Source organism: Oncorhynchus clarkii, chromosome 30, assembly GCF_045791955.1.
Source record: "Oncorhynchus clarkii lewisi isolate Uvic-CL-2024 chromosome 30, UVic_Ocla_1.0, whole genome shotgun sequence".
Lineage (NCBI taxonomy): Eukaryota > Metazoa > Chordata > Actinopteri > Salmoniformes > Salmonidae > Oncorhynchus > Oncorhynchus clarkii.
In genome coordinates this window covers 13,293,945-13,313,455 of record NC_092176.1, presented here as the reverse complement: position 1 = coordinate 13,313,455, position 19,511 = coordinate 13,293,945, and the positions used below count along the sequence as shown (strand labels likewise).

General features: G+C 43.1%; 1 protein-coding gene across 1 annotated transcript in view; it reads left to right on the top strand.

Moving 5' to 3' along the window:
- LOC139389311 (stalled ribosome sensor GCN1-like) overlaps positions 1-17,799 on the top strand; it is a 43,960-nt gene extending 26,161 nt beyond the window's left edge. Inside the window, exons 44-57 of the mRNA XM_071135949.1 lie at positions 1,578-1,742; positions 1,922-2,083; positions 2,246-2,338; positions 2,497-2,640; positions 2,832-3,101; positions 4,527-4,640; positions 4,766-4,996; positions 5,237-5,430; positions 5,579-5,693; positions 6,140-6,236; positions 6,443-6,591; positions 6,762-6,872; positions 16,747-16,968; positions 17,095-17,799. Coding sequence (XP_070992050.1) covers positions 1,578-1,742; positions 1,922-2,083; positions 2,246-2,338; positions 2,497-2,640; positions 2,832-3,101; positions 4,527-4,640; positions 4,766-4,996; positions 5,237-5,430; positions 5,579-5,693; positions 6,140-6,236; positions 6,443-6,591; positions 6,762-6,872; positions 16,747-16,968; positions 17,095-17,220 — 2,193 coding nt within the window. The 3' untranslated portion in view covers positions 17,221-17,799. The remainder of the gene's footprint in view (positions 1-1,577; positions 1,743-1,921; positions 2,084-2,245; positions 2,339-2,496; positions 2,641-2,831; positions 3,102-4,526; positions 4,641-4,765; positions 4,997-5,236; positions 5,431-5,578; positions 5,694-6,139; positions 6,237-6,442; positions 6,592-6,761; positions 6,873-16,746; positions 16,969-17,094) is intronic.
- The last annotated feature ends 1,712 nt before the right edge of the window (positions 17,800-19,511 follow it).

The window sequence follows — 19,511 nt, the reverse complement described above, 5'->3', positions numbered from 1 at the left end:
AAATGGTTTGAAAGGCTGGTCATGGCTCACATCAACCCAGGACCCACTCCAATTCACATACCGTCCCAACTGATTCACAGATGACACAATCTCTATTGCACTCCACAATGCCCTTTCCCCTTTCCCTGGACAACTTTAATACCAATGTGAGAATGCTGTTCATTGACTACAGCTCAGCATTCAACACCATAGTGCCCTCCAAGCTCATCACTAAGCTCAGGACCCTGGGACTGAACACCTCTGCAACTGGGTCCTGGACATTCTGATGGGCCGCTCCAAGATGTTGAGGGTAGGTAACAACATCTGCCACACTGACCCTCAATACAGGGGCCCCTCAGGGGTGCGTGCTTAGTCCCTTCCTGTACTCCCTGTTCACTCACGACTGTGTGGCCGTGCACGGCTCCAACATAATTATTACGTTTGCTGACAACACAACGGTGGTAGGCCTGATCAACGACGATAAAACTGAGACCTTGTAAGGTGGTACAAGGACAACCTCTCCCTCAACGTCAGCAAGACAAAGGAGCTGATCATGGACTAAAGGAAACGGAAGGGCAGAGCACACCACCATTCAGATCGACGGGGCTGTAGTGGAGCGGTTCGAGAGCTTCAAATTCCTCTGTGTCCATATCACTAGGAATCTATCATGGTTCGCACACACCAACACAGTTGATAAAAGAGCACGACAATACCTCTTCCCCCTCAGGAGGGTGAAAAGATTTGGCATGGGCCCTCATCCTCAAATACAGCTACAGCTGCCCCAATGAGAGCCTCTTGACTGGCTGCATCACCGCTTGGTATGGCAACTGCTTAGCATCCAACCACAAGGAGCTACAGAGGTTAGTGCGTTCGGCCCAGTGCATCACTGGGACGGAGCTCCCTGCCATCCAGGAGCTTCATACCAGGTGGTGTCAGAGGAAGACCCTAAGAATTATCAGACTCGCACCACCCAGGTCATAGACCGTGCTCTCTGCTACCGCTTGGCAAGCGGCCCCAATGCCCCGAGTCTGGAACCAACAGAACCCTGAACAGTTTCCAACCCCAAGCCATAAGATTGCTAAATAGTTAGTGCAAAATGGGTCAATGGTTAACTATTTAACTAACCTTTTTGACTCATAACATTTGCTCCTGCTACTGGTTATTATCTGTCACTTTATTCCTAGTTATATGTACATATTTACCTCATTTACCTCGTACCCCTGCACATCCACTCTGTACTGGTACCCCGTGTATAAAGCCAAGTTATCATTACTCATTGTGTATTTATTACGTGTTTCTACTTTTCTATTATTTCTCTATTTTCTTTCTCTCTGCATTGTAGGGAAGGGCCCGTAAGTAAGCATTTCACTGTTAGCCTACATCTGTTTACGAAGCATGTGATGAATACAATTCGATTTGATCCCCTTTGTCTATCTCTCTTTTGTTATGTACATTAGTCACACTAAGACAATTCAGTCTTCTGTTATTACTGAATTATAGTATTCTACACTTTTGTCTGAATTTGAGTGTTTGGATTCTGTGTTCTCTCCTGCTTCTGATCCCTGGGTTACTGAATGTGGCTTCTCTGTGTGTTCTAGATTGCTGCAAGGACACTTGGAGACCTGGTCCGTAAGCTGGGAGAGAAGATCCTCCCAGAGATCATTCCTATTCTGGAAGAGGGTCTGCGCTCCGAGAAGAGTGATGAGAGGCAGGGCGTGTGCATCGGTCTGAGTGAGATCATGAAGTCCACCAGCAGGGACGCGGTCAGTACCTCAACACATACCTTGTCACTTTTTTAAATTAATTCATTATTTAACCTGGAAGTCCCCTGAGATGAGTATACAGTTTGAGGAAACCTTTTAAAACCTTATACATACAAGGGTTGCGTTGTGACGTGATCCCATGGCAGAGAAGCAAGGTCACAATGCGTGTATGTTTCCAGGTGCTGATATTCTCTGAGTCCCTGGTCCCCACGGTGAGGAAGGCTCTGTGTGACCCCCTGGAGGAGGTACGAGAGGCTGCAGCCAAAACCTTTGAGCAGCTCCACGCCACCATCGGTCACCAGGCCCTGGACGACATCCTGCCTGCCCTGCTCAAACAGTTGGTGAGACGCACACTCACATACAAATACACACACATGAATCCACTTTACCGCTAACATTCCTCTGTATCCACGCAGTAATACTCACTCTCCTGTCCTTCTGGAGAGGACAGAGGACCCACCATGGAACATAATATAGAGTGATGATAATGTTTCTGTGTGCAGGATGATGAGGAGACTGCAGAGTTTGCTCTGGACGGTCTGAAACAGGTGATGGCAGTGAAGAGTCGCTCTGTGCTGCCCTACCTGGTGCCCAAGGTGAGCTGTCCAAACATTACACACTCTACTGACAATGGTTCATATCTGTGATCATTGTATTGGATTATATACCACTTTTCCTGATGCTTAAATGTTTTTAAAGTCTTTTATAGTTTGAGTGTAGTTCTGCGTATGAATGCTCTCCTCTCCCCTGTCAGCTTACTGCTCCTCCAGTGAACACGCGCGTGCTGGCCTTCCTGTCTGCTGTGGCTGGAGACGCTCTGACACGCCACCTGGGGGTCATCCTGCCTGCCCTCTACTCCTCTCTGAAAGACAAGCTGGGAACAGAGGAGGGGCAGCAGGTAACAACAGCATTCATGATTACAAGATGGTTATAAAGGAGTTCCAAGTGCAGGGGCACTACTTTAATTGTCGGTGGTCGTAACAGTCATCGTCTTGGGATAATATTACAGTGGTTCTTAGTGGGCGGTTGTGGTCCGTAGATGATAGGTATGTTCCCAGGTTTATATTACCCCCCGCGCCTCTCCTTCAGGAGCTGGCCAGCTGCCAGGCAGTGATCCTGTCTGTGGAAGATGAGGTGGGTCAGCGTATCATCATCGAGGACTTGCTAGAGGCCACCAGGTCACCGGATGCCGGCCTCAGACAGGCCGCCGCCACCATCCTCAACGGATACTTCTCCCGCACCCGCCTGGATTACAGTGCCCACACACGCAACCTACTGTCAGGCCTCATCCGCCTGCTCAATGACTCCAACCCTGAGGTCCTGGTGCAGAGCTGGGATGCCATCAACTCCATCACCAAGGTTAGCAGTTGGCACCAAGAGCATTACAGGAACTAGGAATGGGTTTATCTGGGTTTACTGAAGTCATACAGTTGTGTTGTGGATCGTTAGGCAGCATTGATTTCATAGATAACCAATGGCCACTAGGTACTCTGGTTAACTAACATAGTACAGTGGCAAGAAAAAGTATGTGAACCCTTTAGAATGACCTGGATTTCTGCATAAATTGGTCATAAAATTTGATCTGTTCTTCATCTAAGTCACAACAATAGACAGTCTGCTTAATCCAATAACACAAACAATTATACGTTTTCATGTCTTTATTGAACACACTGTGTAAACATTCACAGTGTAGGGTGGGAAAAGTATGTGAAACCTTGTATTTAATAACAGATTGATCCCCCTTTTCCAGCAATAACCTCAACCAAACGTTTTCTGTCGGGTTGAGGTCAGGACTCTGACTGGGCCACTCCAGAAAGCATATTTTCTTCTGTTGAAGCCATTCTGTTGTTGATTTACTTCTGTGTTTTGGGTCGTTGTCCTGTTGCATCACCCAACTTCTGTTGAGCTTCAATTGGCGGACAGATAGCCTTACATTCTCTTACAAAATGTCTTGATAAACTTGGGAATTGTTTTTCTGTGGATGATAGCAAGCTGTCCAGGCCCTGAGGCAGCAAAGCAGCCCCAAACCATGATGCTCCCTCCACCATACTTAACAGTTAGGATGAGGTTTTGATGAGCTTGTGTTTCTTCCAAACAACACAACTTTATGTTTCATGTATACACAGAATATTTTGCCAGTAGTGCTGAACATCCAGGTGCTCTTTTGTGAACTTCAGACGTACCAGCAATGTTTTTTTGGACAGCAATGGGTTCTTCCGTGGTGTCTTCCCATGAACACCAGTCTTGTTTAGTGTTTTACGTACGTTTGTCATACCGTGGACTGATGAACATCAAGGCTTTTAGAGATACTTTTGTAACCCTTTCCAACTTTATGCAAGGCAACAATTCTGAGATCTCCTTTGTTTGAGGCATGGTTCATATCAGGCAATGCTTCTTGTGAAATGCAAACTCAAATTTTGTGAGTGTTTTTTATGGGGCAAGGCAGCTCTAACCAACATCTCCAATCTCGTCTCATTGATTGGACTCCAGGTTAACTGACTCCTGACTCCAATTAGCCTTTGGTCATTATCCTAGGGATTCACATACTTTTTACAACCTACACTGTGAATGTTTAAATTATGTATTCAATATAGACATAACATTTGTGTTATTAGTTTAAGCACACTGTGTTTGTCCATTCTTGTGACTTGGATCAAGATCAGATCAAGAATGATGACAAATTCATGCAGAAATCCAGGTAATTCCAAAGGGTTCACATACTTTTTCTTGCCACTGTATGTATTGATGTGTGAGGTCATGTTAAACTCTAGTTTGTTTTTGTAGAAACTGGACGCTGGCAGCCAGCTGGCTCTGATTGACGACCTGCACAGAGACATCCGGTCAGTGGCAGTAGACGTTAAGGGTCAGCACCTGCCTGGGTTCTGTCTTCCCAAAAAGGTAGGCCTCTCTCTCCTCTTGACATGTACAGTCACATCCTCAAGCTAACTAGTTTTGATATATATTTTGGCTCTCTCCTCTCCTCTAATTCTCTCTTATTCTCCTCCTCTTTCCCTCTTCCCCAGGGTGTGACCTGCATCCTGCCAGTGTTGAGGGAAGGAGTGTTGACAGGCAGTCCTGAGCAGAAAGAGGAGGCGGCCAAAGCGCTGGGAGGAGTCATCAAGCTGACCTCCTCTGAGGCTCTGCGACCGTCTGTGGTCAACATCACTGGACCGCTCATCCGTATCCTGGGAGACCGCTTTGCCTGGAGCGTGAAGACCTCTCTGCTAGAGACACTCACCCTGCTGCTGGCCAAGGTCAGTGTCTGCTTCTGATTCTGAGGTTAAAGGTTTCGTTTGGTAAGCACAAAATGGGAAACAGGAGAAACATTTTGAAATGTGGTTAATAAATGAAATAATCCAAAAATAAGATATTTTTTTTCTCAACGTTTTCCCATTTTGTGCCTACTAAACACAATCCTGTTGTTTCCTCCCTGCTGGAAGAATGGTTGGCATCTTGCTCTGGTCCTGACCCTGTTGCTCTGCCCCTGTCTCCAGGTAGGAATAGCCCTGAAGCCCTTCCTGCCCCAGCTCCAGACCACCTTCCTGAAGGCTCTGCAGGACTCTAGCCGGGCGGTCAGGCTGAAGGCTGCTGAGGCCCTGGGCCAGCTGGTCTCCATCCACAGCAAGGTGGACCCCCTATTTACAGAGCAGCTCTCTGCCATCCACAATGCTGAGGACTCAGGAGTCAGGTATGCAAAACCAGGGAATTCTGGGTAACTGAGATACACAATGTGAAGAGTAGTGATCAGTTCCATATAGGATTCCTCTCATTTAGGACTTTTGGGGGGATTGATTAGATTCAATCAATCAGCCTAGTGTTTTGCTCCCTTTTTTCAGGGAGACCATGCTACAAGCCTTACGATTCGTCATCCAGGGAGCAGGGTCAAAGGTTGACCCAGCCATCAGGAAAAACATCACCACCACATTGCTAAGTATGCTGGGTCATGATGAGGTATGTTTACGAGCAGATACACTGACTAAAGCATGTGTGAATGCAACAGATGTTTTTAAGGCAGTCTACTGATACCCCCCCTCTGTCTCTCAATGGTAATTGCTAGAATTGAGTATAAAACTATTTCCGTTTAATCTTGCTAGCTAATATATATTGTAGCCCTGCAATACTGAACCTGGCATAAGCATTTCTCTACACCCGCAATAACATCTGCTAAACCCGTGTATGTGGCCAATAAGATTTGATTTGATAAGGACATATTCAGCTCCATGTTTAAATGAAAGGATCTTTCAGAGTGCAATGTTTAGTTTTTACCTCTGATCGAACTAGACTTCCGTCAGTTAAGGCAGGATGTGGCTTAATGAAAGGGGTTTTAGGCCTCCTTATCAGCCAGTGTGTATGAAAGCCTTATATAGAATCATTTAGTTCTAACTTTGTGTGTGTAGGATGCTACACGCATGTCCTCAGCAGGTTGTTTAGGAGAGCTGTGTGCCTTCCTGTCTGAAGAGGATCTGAGGAGTGTGTTGCTTCAGCATGTCCTGGGTAAGAATTTACACTGTCACACCATACTCTTCGCCCACGCACAACCCTTTATATAGCACAAACATTCACACTTATGATAAAAGGTATTCACACATTGAATTTACACGTTATAATTTCAAACACTTAACTCTTGACTATCAAGACTATAATGTAGTAAGGAAAGACTTCTGTTTAATCTATGAAAAATGTTCCCGTTCTTCACCTAGCTGACATATCAGGAGTGGACTGGATGGTGCGTCATGGTCGCAGTATGACTCTGGCCATCGCAATCAAGTCTGCCCCTGAGCAGCTGTGTGTGGAGGAGTACAGTTCAACCGTGACGGAGGCCATCCTGGCCAGTGCCACCGCAGACAGGGTAGGAACTTCATACATCTGGTCAGATCTAAGTGGACACCGCTCCTTTTAGTTTACTCATTCTGTTCACCCAGACAGTGGAAGGATTGGCTCGTCAAGCACTTTTTCCCTTGCCAAACCATGCCTCTTTCTCCTCTCTGACTGAACACTGTGCACGGTCGACTCCTCCAGATCCCCATAGCTACCAGTGGGATCAGAGCCATGGGCTACCTGATGAGACATCATCTCAGAACCGAGGAAGGAAGTGGCTCATCACAGCGCATCATCTCACAGTTTGTGAAGGTGAGGCAGGGGGGTACTTTCTCAGGAGTAATCTGTTATGTCACCTTACCCCCACCCACCCACCCACTTACAAAATGAATGTTTCTCAAATCAAGCGCAAATCAAGCAATATACATACCCAAAAGTAACTGCAATTCATGTGTAATTACATGATTCTGACATGCCAAAACTTGGTATATTATGAGGTTATGAGAGGAGGAAATTATCAGAAGATAGGAGTTATAGTTCAGAATACACAAGATCAAGCACACACTAACTTTTTTTATTTCGAAAGTCATCTTTCATTGACAAGCTATAAGTGAATTATTTATGCCCAGAGCTAGAAACACATCAGATGGCTTCCACAACATGTGAACAATATCAGAAGAAAGAAAATGGGATTGATAGACCTAACAACTAGAAATGGGCAGATGTTATAGTAAGTGGTGTCAGGTGTGGTCACGTGACGTTTCCAAGTGTCCCTAAACCTCTCCAAAGTGGCATATGTCTGTAAATTAGGTAATTCCAGTGCTATTACATATTTGCAATCACTAAATGGTATTTGTTCAGTATAAAAACACATTCTTTACCATATCTACCTCACTCAAACATTGTGGTGGTATAGGGTATCCAGGGTACATTCAAGTGTCCTTTCAACCTCTCCAAAGTGTCCAAATGTGGTAATTGCACTATTTTTGCACACTGGATGTACCTAAAAGCTATTGTTCACTATAACTAAGTTTCTACAACACCAACCTCAAACATTGTGGTGGTGTCGTGGTTCTTACAGGGGATATCTAAGTGTTTTTTCAACCTCTCCAAAGTGCCTGAACGTTTAGCCTAGGCATATCCAACGTATTGGTCCCACATACAAATTAACTGTTTACAAAAACAATATAAAGCAACAGATATACAGTACCAGTCAAAAGTTTAGCACACCTACTCATTCAATGGTTTTTCTTTATTTTGACTATTGTAGAATAATAGTGAAGACATCAAAACTATGAAATAACACATTGAATCATGTAGAAACCAAAAAGGTGTTAAACAAATCAAAATATATTTCAGATTCTTTTAAGTAGCCACCCTTTGCCTTGACAGATTTGCACACTCTTGGATTTCTCTCAACCAGCTTCACCTGGAATGCTTTTCCAACCGTCTTGAAGGAGTTCCCACATTTGCTGAGCACTTGTTGGCTGCTTTTCCTTCACTCTGCAGTCCAACTCATCCCAAACCATCTCAATTGTGTTGAGGTCTGGTGATTGTGGAGACCAGGTCATCTGATGCAGCACTCATCACGCTCCTTCTTGGTCAAATAGCCCTTACACAGCCTGGAGGTGTGTTGGGTCATTGTCCTGTTGAAAAACAAATGATAGTCCCATTAAGCTTCAAACCAGATGGGATGGCGTATCGCTGCAGAATTCTGTGGTAGCCATGCTGGTTAAGTGTGCCTTAAATTCTAAATATAATCACAGTGTCACCAGCAAAGCACCATCACCTCCATGCTTCACGGTGGGAACCACACATGCGGAGATCATCCGTTCACCTACTCTCTGTCTCAGTGTAACTGCACTTGAAGAAACTTTCAAAGTTCTTGACATTTTCATTGACTGACCTTCATGTCTTAAAGTAATGATGGACTATCGTTTCCCAGCTTATTTGAGCTGTTCTTTCCACTTGGCCTTTTACCAAATAGGGCTATTCTGTATACAACCCCTACCTTGTCACAACACAACTGATTGGCTCAAATGCATTAAAAAGAAAAGAAATTCCACATTCACTTTTAACAAGGCACACCTGTTAATTGAAATTCATTCCAGGTGACTACCTCATGAAGCTGGTTGAGAGAATGCCTAGAGTGCAAAGCTGTCAAGGCAAAGGGTAGCTATTTTGAAGAATCTCAATTATAAAATATATTTAACACTTTTTTGGTTACTACATGATACCATGTGTTATTTCATAGTTTTGATGTCTTCACTATTATAGTACAAATGAAGAAAAACCCTGGAATGAGTAGGTGTGTCCAAACTTTTGACTGGTGCTGTACATAAGATGTTTTTTAAATATTTTTTTTATCAAACACACTTGGTTACACACCTGTCCTTCACTAAGAAAGGTGCAAAAATAGAAATAAGCTGAACTATTTACAAATGGCATTCGTGTTCGTTTTACATCCCAGGTGTAGATGATTAGATTTCACTTTCCCCGTAGCTTATGCATGTCGTTTTTATTTGATTTATTTCACCTTTATTTATTTAACCAGGTAGGCCAGTTGAGAACAAGTTCTCATTTACAACTTCGACCTGGCCAAGATAAAGCAAAGCAGTGTGACAAAAACAACACAGAGTTACATATGGGATAAACAGACGTACAATCAATAACACAATAGAAACATCTATATACAGTGTGTGCAAATGTAGTAAGATTAGGGAGGTAAGGCAATAAATAAGTCGTGATAGTCTTTGAAGCAATCCCTCTCTGCCAGGAAACAAAAAGCAAACTGGCCTTTCGGGCAGAAGATCTGGCATTTAACCCTTTTTCCCCCCCCCGAGTATTTTGTGCAATTCTTGCAGTTCATCCTTTTGTCTTTTGGTATGTGTGTTGGATAGTGGCGCTCGCCTTGAGTGGGGTGTCTTGTGATGGTTGTGAGGTTGCTTTGGGCCCCCAGAGAGGGGTTTGACCTTGTGCTTTGGCCTTCTACTTGTGGAGAGTGAAAGGATTTACTGTAGCAATGTCCATAAAGTGGTAGAAAATTAGTATTATACCACTTCCTGGTCTTGTGGAGGACCTGGTAGTATCCTGGTAGTATCCTGGTAGTATCCTATCAGATAGGTTGACATCCCCCCCATGCTGGCCTTGTAGTTCTTCACAGGAATGGGGACATTCTTCCCTTTTCACCATCCTTGAGACATGGTTGTTATTGAATGCCTTATGCTGTGTGGCGAGCATGGTTACTTCCCTAGTGTCCTTCCATTTCACAAAAAGCAGCTTGGTAGTCCTGATCCAACCTATGGTCCTCCTCCGCTGTCTTTGTCATGTCGTTTACCTTGGTTTTGGGGAAACCGATTCTGTTAGGACGAATGGTGCCACAAGCCCCTATTTTCTCTTTCAAGAGGTCTATGAAAAGTGGATGTAGAACCATCAGACGGGTGATTGACATAGGGGGGGGCACTGGTTGGGGAAGGGTTGCTCTCAAACATCATCAAAATCCTCTGCATCCTCCACTCTGAAGTACAGTTGACTAAATTTACTAAATGACATTACTGTAAAGTAAAAACACCAGTGGCTCACATAGGTGTACTGCACACACACAATGCAAACAATAACACTTAAGAGAGAAAGGCAGAGGAGTCAACCACAAATGAACAATGGGAGTGAGAGTGCAGTGGCCTCAAGTTACAAGATGGCACGTAGAACAGCAAACAGTGAACTAATATGAAACATAGACAATAACTACTTTGGAATTATATAACATTGAAATGACTTGTTATGTAGGCCTATGTAAACTAAATCCAAAGCACAAAAAGCAGATTACTTATAAAAAATGAAATGCAAACATTAAATTAGCTATATAAAGTAGAGGTCGACCGACTAATCGGCATTTCAAGTTTTCGTAACAATCGGTAATCATCATTTTTGGATTACATTGCACTCCACGAGGAGACTGCGTGCAGCAAGGAGCCAAGGTAAGTTGCTAGCTAGCATTAAACTTAACTTATAAAAAACTATCAATCTTAACATAATCACTAGTTAGCTACACATGTTTGATGATATTACTAGTTTAACTAGCTTGTCCTGCGTTGCAAATAATCAATGCGGTGCCTGTTAATTTATCATCAAATCACAGCCTACTTCGCCAAACGGGTGATGATTTAACAAGCGCATTCGCGAAAAAAGCACTGTCGTTGCACCAATTTACCTAACCATAAACAGCAATGCCTTTCTTAAAAATCATTATACAAGTATATTCTTTAAACCTGCATATTTAGTTAAAAGAAATTCATGTTAGCAGGCAATATTAACTAGGGACATTGTGTCACTTCTCTTGCGATCTGTGCAAGCAGAGTCAGGGTATATGCAGCAGTTTGACCCTCCTGGCTCGTTGCGAACTGTGTGAAGACCATTTCTTCCTAACAAAGACCATAATGCACTTTCCTGTGTTTGCCAGCAGCTCTTCGCAATGCTTGAAGCACAGCGCTGTTTATTACTTCAAGCCTATCAACTTGCGATATTAGGCTGGCAATACTATAGTGCCTAGAAGAACATCCAATAGTCAAAGGTATATGAAATACAAATGGTATAGAGAGAAAGTCCTATAATTCCTATAATAACAATAACCTAAACCTTCTTAAGTGGGAATATTGAAGACTCATGTTAAAAGGAACCACCAGCTTTCATATGTTCTCATGTTCTGAGCAAGGAATATATTAAACATTAGCTTTTTTACATGGCACATATTGCACTTTTACTTTCTTCTCCAACTGTGTTTTTGCATTATTTAAACCAAATTGAACACGTTTCATTATTTATTTGAGACTAAATTGATGTATTATGTTAAGTTAAAATAAGTGTTCATTCAGTATTGTTGTAATATACACTGCTCAAAAAAATAAAGGGAACACTTAAACAACACAATGTAACTCCAAGTCAATCCCACTTCTGTGAAATCAAACTGTCCACTTAGGAAGCAACACTGATTGACAATAAATTTCACATGCTGTTGTGCAAATGGAATAGACAACAGGTGGAAATTATAGGCAATTAGCAAGACACCCCCAATTTATTTTTATTTATTTCACCTTTATTTAACCAGGTGGGCTAGTTGAGAACAAGTTCTCATTTGCAACTGCGACCTGGCCAAGATAAAGCATAGCAGTGTGAACAGACAACACAGAGTTACACATGGAGTAAACAATTAACAAGTCAATAATACAGTAGAAAAAAGGAGAGTCTATATACATTGTGTGCAAAAGGCATGAGGAGGTAGGCGAATAATTACAATTTTGCAGATTAACACATGATCAGATGGTCAAGTACAGGTAGAGATATTGGTGTGAAAAAGAGCATAAATAAAATAAATAAAAACAGTATGGGGATGAGGTAGGTAAAAATGGGTGGGCTATTTACCGATAGACTATGTACAGCTGCAGCGATCGGTTAGCTGCTCAGATAGCAGATGTTTGAAGTTGGTGAGGGAGATAAAAGTCTCCAACTTCAGCGATTTTTGCAATTCGTTCCAGTCACAGGCAGCAGAGAACTGGAACGAAAGGCGGCCAAATGAGGTGTTGGCTTTAGGGATGATCAGTGAGATACACCTGCTGGAGCGCGTGTTACGGGTGGGTGTTGCCATCGTGACCAGTGAACTGAGATAAGGCGGAGCTTTACCTAGCATGGACTTGTAGATGACCTGGAGCCAGTGGGTCTGGCGACGAATATGTAGCGAGGGCCAGCCGACTAGAGCATACAGGTCGCAGTGGTGGGTGGTATAATGTATAATGGAGTGGTTCTGCAGGTGGGGACCACAGACCACTTCTCAGTTCCTATGCTTCCTGGCTGATGTTTTGGTCACTTTTGAATGTTGGCGGTGCTTTCACTCTAGTGGTAGCATGAGACGGAGTCTACAACCCACACAAGTGGCTCAGGTAGTGCAGCTCATCCAGGATGGCACATCAATGCGAGCTGTGGCAAGAAGGTTTGCTGTGTCTGTCAGCGTAGTGTCCAGAGCATGGAGGCGCTACCAGGAGACAGGCCAGTACATCAGGAGACGTGGAGGAGGCCGTAGGAGGGCAACAACCCAGCAGTTGGACCGCTACTTCCGCCTTTGTGCAAGGAGGAGCACTGCCAGAGCCCTGCAAAATGACCTCCAGCAGGCCACAAATGTGCATGTGTCTGCTCAAACGGTCAGAAACAGACTCCATGAGGGTGGTATGAGGGCCCGACGTCCACAGGTGGGGGTTGTGCTTACAGCCCAACACCGTGCAGGACGTTTGGCATTTGCCAGAGAACACCAAGTTTGGCAAATTCGCCACTGGCGCCCTGTGCTCTTCACAGATGAAAGCAGGTTCACACTGAGCACGTGACAGAGTCTGGAGACGCTGTGGAGAACGTTCTGCTGCCTGCAACATCCTCCAGCATGACCGGTTTGGCGGTGGGTCAGTCATGGTGTGGTATTTCATGGTATTTCTTTGGGGGGGCCGCACAGCCCTCCATGTGCTCGCCAGAGGTAGCCTGACTACCATTAGGTACCGAGATGAGATCCTCAGACCCCTTGTGAGACCATATGCTGGTGCGGTTGGCCCTGGGTTCCTCCAAATGCAAGACAATGCTAGACCTCATGTGGCTGGAGTGTGTCAGCAGTTCCTGCAAGAGGAAGGCATTGATGCAATGGACTGGCCTGATTGGTCCAGGTCTGGGAGGAGATCCCTCAGGAGACCATCCGCCAACAGAAATCCCATAATTAAAATTCCTCAAACATATAAGTATTATACACCATTGTAAAGATAGACTTATTGTAAATCAAACCACAGTGTCCAATTTCAAAAAGGCTTTACGGCGAAAGCACACCAAACGATTATGTTTGGTCAGTGCCTAGTCACAGAAAACCATACAGCCATTTTCCAGCCAAGGAGAGGGCTCACAAAAGTCAGAAATAGCGATTAAGTTAATCACTAACCTTTGATGATCTTCATCAGATGGCACTCACAGGACTTCATGTTACACAATAAATGTGTGTTTTGTTCGATAAAGTTAATCTTTATGTCCAAAAACCTCAGTTGAAATTGGCGCGTTATGTACAGTAATCATTGTCTCAAACAAACATCCGGTGAAATTTGTGTCACATCAAATTACAGAAATACTTATCATAAACATTGATGAAAAATACATTTTTTATACGTAGGATTAAAGATAAACATATTTTTTGGGGAAAAATAACGTTCCCAAAGTAAACGGCCTATTTCTCAGGACCAGATGCTAGAATATGCATATAATTGACAGCTTAGGATAGAAAACACTCTAAAGTTTCCAAAACTGTAAAAATATTGTCTGTGAGTATAACAGAACTGATATTGCAGGCGAAAGCCTAAGAAAAATCCACTCAGGAAGTGACTCATGTTTTGAAACCGTTGTATTCCTATGCACCCCTATTGGCCATTGAAAGGGATATCAACCAGATTCCTTTTTCTACGTATTCCCAAAGGTGTCTTACAGCATTTTGACGTAGTTTCACGCCTTTATGTTGAAGAATGAGCGTAAACGACTACATTGCACAAGTGGCCAGCTGAGGGCTCTGAGTGATTCTTGCGTAAAAGACAGAGGTAGTCATTTTTCCTCTCGCTCCTACTGAAATGCCAATTGTCCCGGTTGATATATTATCGAAGAGATATTTGAAAAACACCTTGAGGTTTGAATATAAAAAACGTCTGCCATGTTTCTGTCGATATTATGTATATAATTTGGAATTTTGTTCGGCGTTGTCGTGACCGCTATTTCCGGTGGATTTCCCAACATAACATGACCAACAAACGGAGGTATTTTGGGTATAAAAATAATCTTTATGGAACAAAAGGAACATTTGCTGTCTAACTGGGAGTCTCGTGAGTGAAAACATCCGAAGCTCATCAAAGGTAAACGGTTAATTTGATTGCTTTTCTGATTTTCGTGACCAAGCTTCCTGCTGCTAGCTGGACATAATGCTATGCTAGGCTATCAATAAACTTACACAAACGCTTTTCTTGCTTTGGCTGTAAAGCATAATTTCAAAATCTGAGATGACAGGGTGATTAACAAAAGGCTAAACTGTGTTTCACTATATTTCACTTGTGATTTCATGAATATGAATATTTTCTAGTAATATTTTTTGACCGTTGCGCTATGCTAATTAGTGTAGTTGATGACAATTCTCCTGGATCCGGGATGGGTAGTTCCAAGAGGTTAATTAATTAAGAGGCTCCTCTGTCCTCCACTCGTTACCTGTATTAATGGCACCTGTTTGAACTTGTTATCAGTATAAAAGACACCTGTCCACAACCTCAAACAGTCACACTCCAAACTCCACTATGGCCAAGACCAAAGAGCTGTCAAATGACACCAGAAACAAAATTGTAGACCTGCACCAGGCTGGGAAGACTGAATCTGCAATAGGTAAGCAGCTTGGTTTGAAGAAATCAACTGTGGGAGCAATTATTAGGAAATGGAAGACATACAAGACCACTGATAATCTCCCTCAATCTGGGGCTCCACGCAAGATCTCACCCTGTGGGGTCAAAATGATCACAAGAACGGTGAGCAAAAATCCCAGAACCACACGGGGGGACCTAGTGAATGACCTGCAGAGAGCTGGGGCCAAAGTAACAAAGCCTACCATCAGTAACACACTACGCCGTCAGGGACTCAAATCCTGCAGTGCCAGACGTGTCCCCCTGCTTAAGCCAGTACATGTCCAGGCTTGTCTGAAGTTTGCTAGAGAGCATTTGGATGATCCAGAAGAAGATTGGGAGAATGTCATATGGTCAGATGAAACCAAAATATAACTTTTTGGTAAAAACTCAACTCGTCGTGTTTGGAGGACATAGAATGTTGAGTTGCATCCAAAGAACACCACACCTACTGTGAAGCATGGAGGTGGAAACATCATGCTTTGGGGCTGTTTTTCTGCAAAGGGACCAGGACGACTGATCTGTGTAAAGGAAAGAATGAATGGTGCCATATATCGTGAGATTTTGAGTGAAAACCTCATTGAAGATTAAACGTGGCTGGGTCATTCAGCATGACAATGATCCCAAACACGCCGCCCGGGCAACGAAGGATTGGCTTCGTAAGAAGCATTTCAAGGTCCTGGAGTGGCCTAGCCAGTCTCCAGATCTCAACCCCATAGAAAATCTTTGGAGGGAGTTGAAAGTCTGTGTTGCCCAGCAACAGCCCCAAAACATCACTGCTCTAGAGGAGATCTGCATGGAGGAATGGGCCAAAATACCAGCAACAGTGTGTGAAAACCTTGTGAAGACTTACAGAAAACGTTTGACCTCTGTCATTGCCAACAAAGGGAATATAACAAAGTATTGAGATAAACTTTTGTTATTGACCAAATACTTATTTTCCACCATAATTTGCAAATAAATTCATAAAAAATCCTACAATGTGATTTTCTGGATTTTTTTCCCTCATTTTGTCTGTCATATTTGAAGTGTACCTATGATGAAAATTACAGGCCTCTCTCATCTTTTTAAGTGGGAGAACTTGCACAATTGGTGGCTGACTAAATACTTTTTTGCCCCGCTATATATGCATATCCTAGCTTCTGGGCCTGAGTAGCAGGTAGTTTAATTTGGGCACACTTTTCATCCAAAATTCCGAATGCTGCCACCTACCCTAGTGAAGTTGTCATACATCATCAGATAAAATTGACAATAGACTCTCTGGGCTGGTGGTCAATAATGGTAGGTCACAGGCAGACAAATAACACATCCTTATGATCTGTGGAGTCCCGGCTTTCGGTGGGTATCAATGTATTCCGTGTTTATTTAGTTTATGCTTCACGATGCTAACCGGAAAGTAGGTAGCAGCCATCTTGAAATTAGGTAATTGGCTCGGCCTGCCCTTATACATTAATATGCCCATATATGGTAGTAAGTCACAACAAATATAAAGGCACAGATCAATAGCCAAGATTATCAGCGTTCTGCAGACACCCTGCTTTTGCAGCTAGGGGCTACCGTTCTCATACCAGACTGAATTGAATAAAATGCAATCTAATAGGGTCCCCAAATATGGGGACTTTACATTTAAGAGGTTTAAGCACCGTGGCTGCATGGGTATGGACAAATGTAAGAAATAAGAACACTGACAGTGCTTCTCTAATTTGTCAGTAACCTCTCCCCTGTCATTTCCCCTACAGTGTCTCCAGAACCAGTCCAGTGACATCAGGCTGGTGTCGGAGCGGGTGCTGTGGTGGGTGTTTAAAGACGAGGCCACGCCCTCCCTGGAGCCCGCCCTCATCAAGCCGCTGGTGAAGAGCCTGCTGGACAACACCAAGGACAAGAACACCAGCGTCAGAGCCCAGAGCGAACACACCATTGTCAGCCTGCTCCGACTGCGTCAGGGAGAGCAGACCATGCAAGTCAGTGACAAACACACCTGCACAAATAAACAGTCTCAATACTCATTATAAAGAAGATAATACTTGGCCTGATGGATTTGAGTTGTGCGTGCATTCACAATACAATCTGTTATGTTTGTCTTTCAGAGCGTCAGTGCCATTCTTGACTCCGCTAGTAATGAGCTGCTGTCTGACTGTCACCGCCGCTCCCTGAAGAAGATCTCCAGCCTTCCAGACTCTAACGAAGAGATTGACGACACCATCCTCACGTGATGGACAGGATTTAACCCCGTTTAAAAAAATCCATACTGTTGCTCTTGTACTCAGAAAAGACCTCAACAGCAATCAAGAGAACCTTAGCTGTTATGTCTAACAAATACATACAACTATGGAGAGAACCCTCACACACGCATACATCCCGAATAACTCCATGGACCAAGGATGAGTATGAACACTCACTTTCCTTCATATTCCCACTCTTTGGACAATTTCATTTCATGTTTAAGTGTCTCTATAAACATTTATAACATTGGTTCTCTCTCACAAAGTGTAGGTAAAAGTCCTGTTAGCTCACTGCATAAATAAAGTAATTTGTGCCAATTCCCTTTTGACATTTAAATGTGTATTCAATGTCCCTCTTATTTTATTGAATTTATTTAGAGCATCACTGACACCAGTAACAAAGCAGCAATTCAATTTATACCCCTGCCTTTCCGCTGTTTTATCCCTCTTTGCTTTTGTGTGTGTGAGGGTTGTGTGGGGAAAGCAACCAGTTATCTTTAGGATAAAGTTGATATTCTTATCAATATTAGTTGTAAAAAGAAATCAAATAAAACTTGATTTTATAATGTTTGACAATCTGAATTAACTTTATTTTTGGCACCCTGTCACTGAACTTGGCTTTTTGCCTTGATACACAAAATTTCAGTCAGTCCAGGGCCTGGTTTCCTAAAAGCATCTTAAGGTTAAGTTAATCATTAGAATATTGTTCTAACGATGAACTTAACCATAAGATGCTTTTGGGAAATCGGGCCCTGAGCAGGGGTGTCAAACTCATTCCATGGAGAGTCGCGTGTCTGCTGGTTTTTCCTTTCAATTAAGACCTAGACAACCCGGGTGAGGGGAGTTCCGTACAGATTAGTGACCTTCATTCATCAATCAAGCATAAGGGAGGAGCAAAAACCTGCAGACACCCAGCCCACCATGGAATGAGTTTGACACGTGGTGTAGAGTTATACGAATGGAAAAGTGCCAACCTGAAGTCAACAGCACCTTGAATCTACGAAACTGGGCCCTGGTCAAGGGTGTACGGTTATTCACAGAGGTAAAAACAGTTTCAGGTTGGATATTCACACTTTCAAACTTCAATACCTTTCAAACCACTTGAGCCACAGACTTAAAATAAGTGTCATGATGGAAAATTTGCACAGGTCTTATTAATTTGCTTTCCAAAGCTAATAAACATTTGGAAATGTGAACAGCATTTTGTATTCCTAGTTGAATTAGTTAGGGAGCGTAAACAAAGTACCAACTTTTTTTTTACATTTGAATTTCAATAGCTCCTTGGTCATGTGACCTGACCTCAAGGTTCAGAATGTACACTCAGTGGGCCTACACATTGCACACCCTTTAGTTGGTCCATTTTCATCTCGCACGTTTTACATTAATTTTTCAAACTTTCTAATTTCAATAGCTCATTGGTCATGTGACCTACCGGACTCAAACAAGGTTCAGAATGTCCACTGACTACCCTTCTATATTGCACACCCTTTAGTTTGTCCATTTTCATCTCACGTGATTATGGTGATGCCATTTGTTTCCCTTTCTGTGATGATTTCAGCCTGCCAATTTGTTGATTTCAGTCCTATTTGATGGTAAAGTTCATACTTCCCCTTTAGGATATGAAGGGGGCCATTCAATCTTTTCATGTTGATATCTGTAGAGGTACAGATGACCCTGAACATGTGGCAAAAGGAATTTAGAAAATTGCCTGCACAGAAGCAGAGTTAGAGCTTAACCTGTAAACCCATGTTATCCTTAGGGAGAAACTCGGATGTGTCAAACTGTATAAACCGGCGGGTGCAACTAGAATAACTGATGACCCCAGTTCTTTTTTGACTTCCTGGAAGACCAGGCCTTGGGGGGCGACCTGAGGCCGTCGGCCTATTTTAATAACACCCGCGGACGTCTAGTAACTGGCCATCCATTTGCCATATGGAAATGTAAAAAATTGCATGTAAAATCATGTGAGGGGGAAATGGACAAACTAAAGTATGTGCAATGTGTAGGCTCACTGAGTGTACATTCTGAACCGTGTTTGAGGTCAGTAGACCTTGTGACCAAGGAGCTATTGAACTTCTAAAGTTGACTAAATTAATGTAAAATCGTGTGAGAGGAAAATTGACAAACTAAAGGGTGTGCAATATAGAAGGGTCGTCAGTGGACATTCTGAACCTTGTTTGAGTCCAGTAGGTCACATGACCAAGTAGCTATTGAAATGTGTAAGTTTGAAAACTTCATGTAAAATCTCATGAGATGCAAATGAACAAAATAAAAGGGTGTGG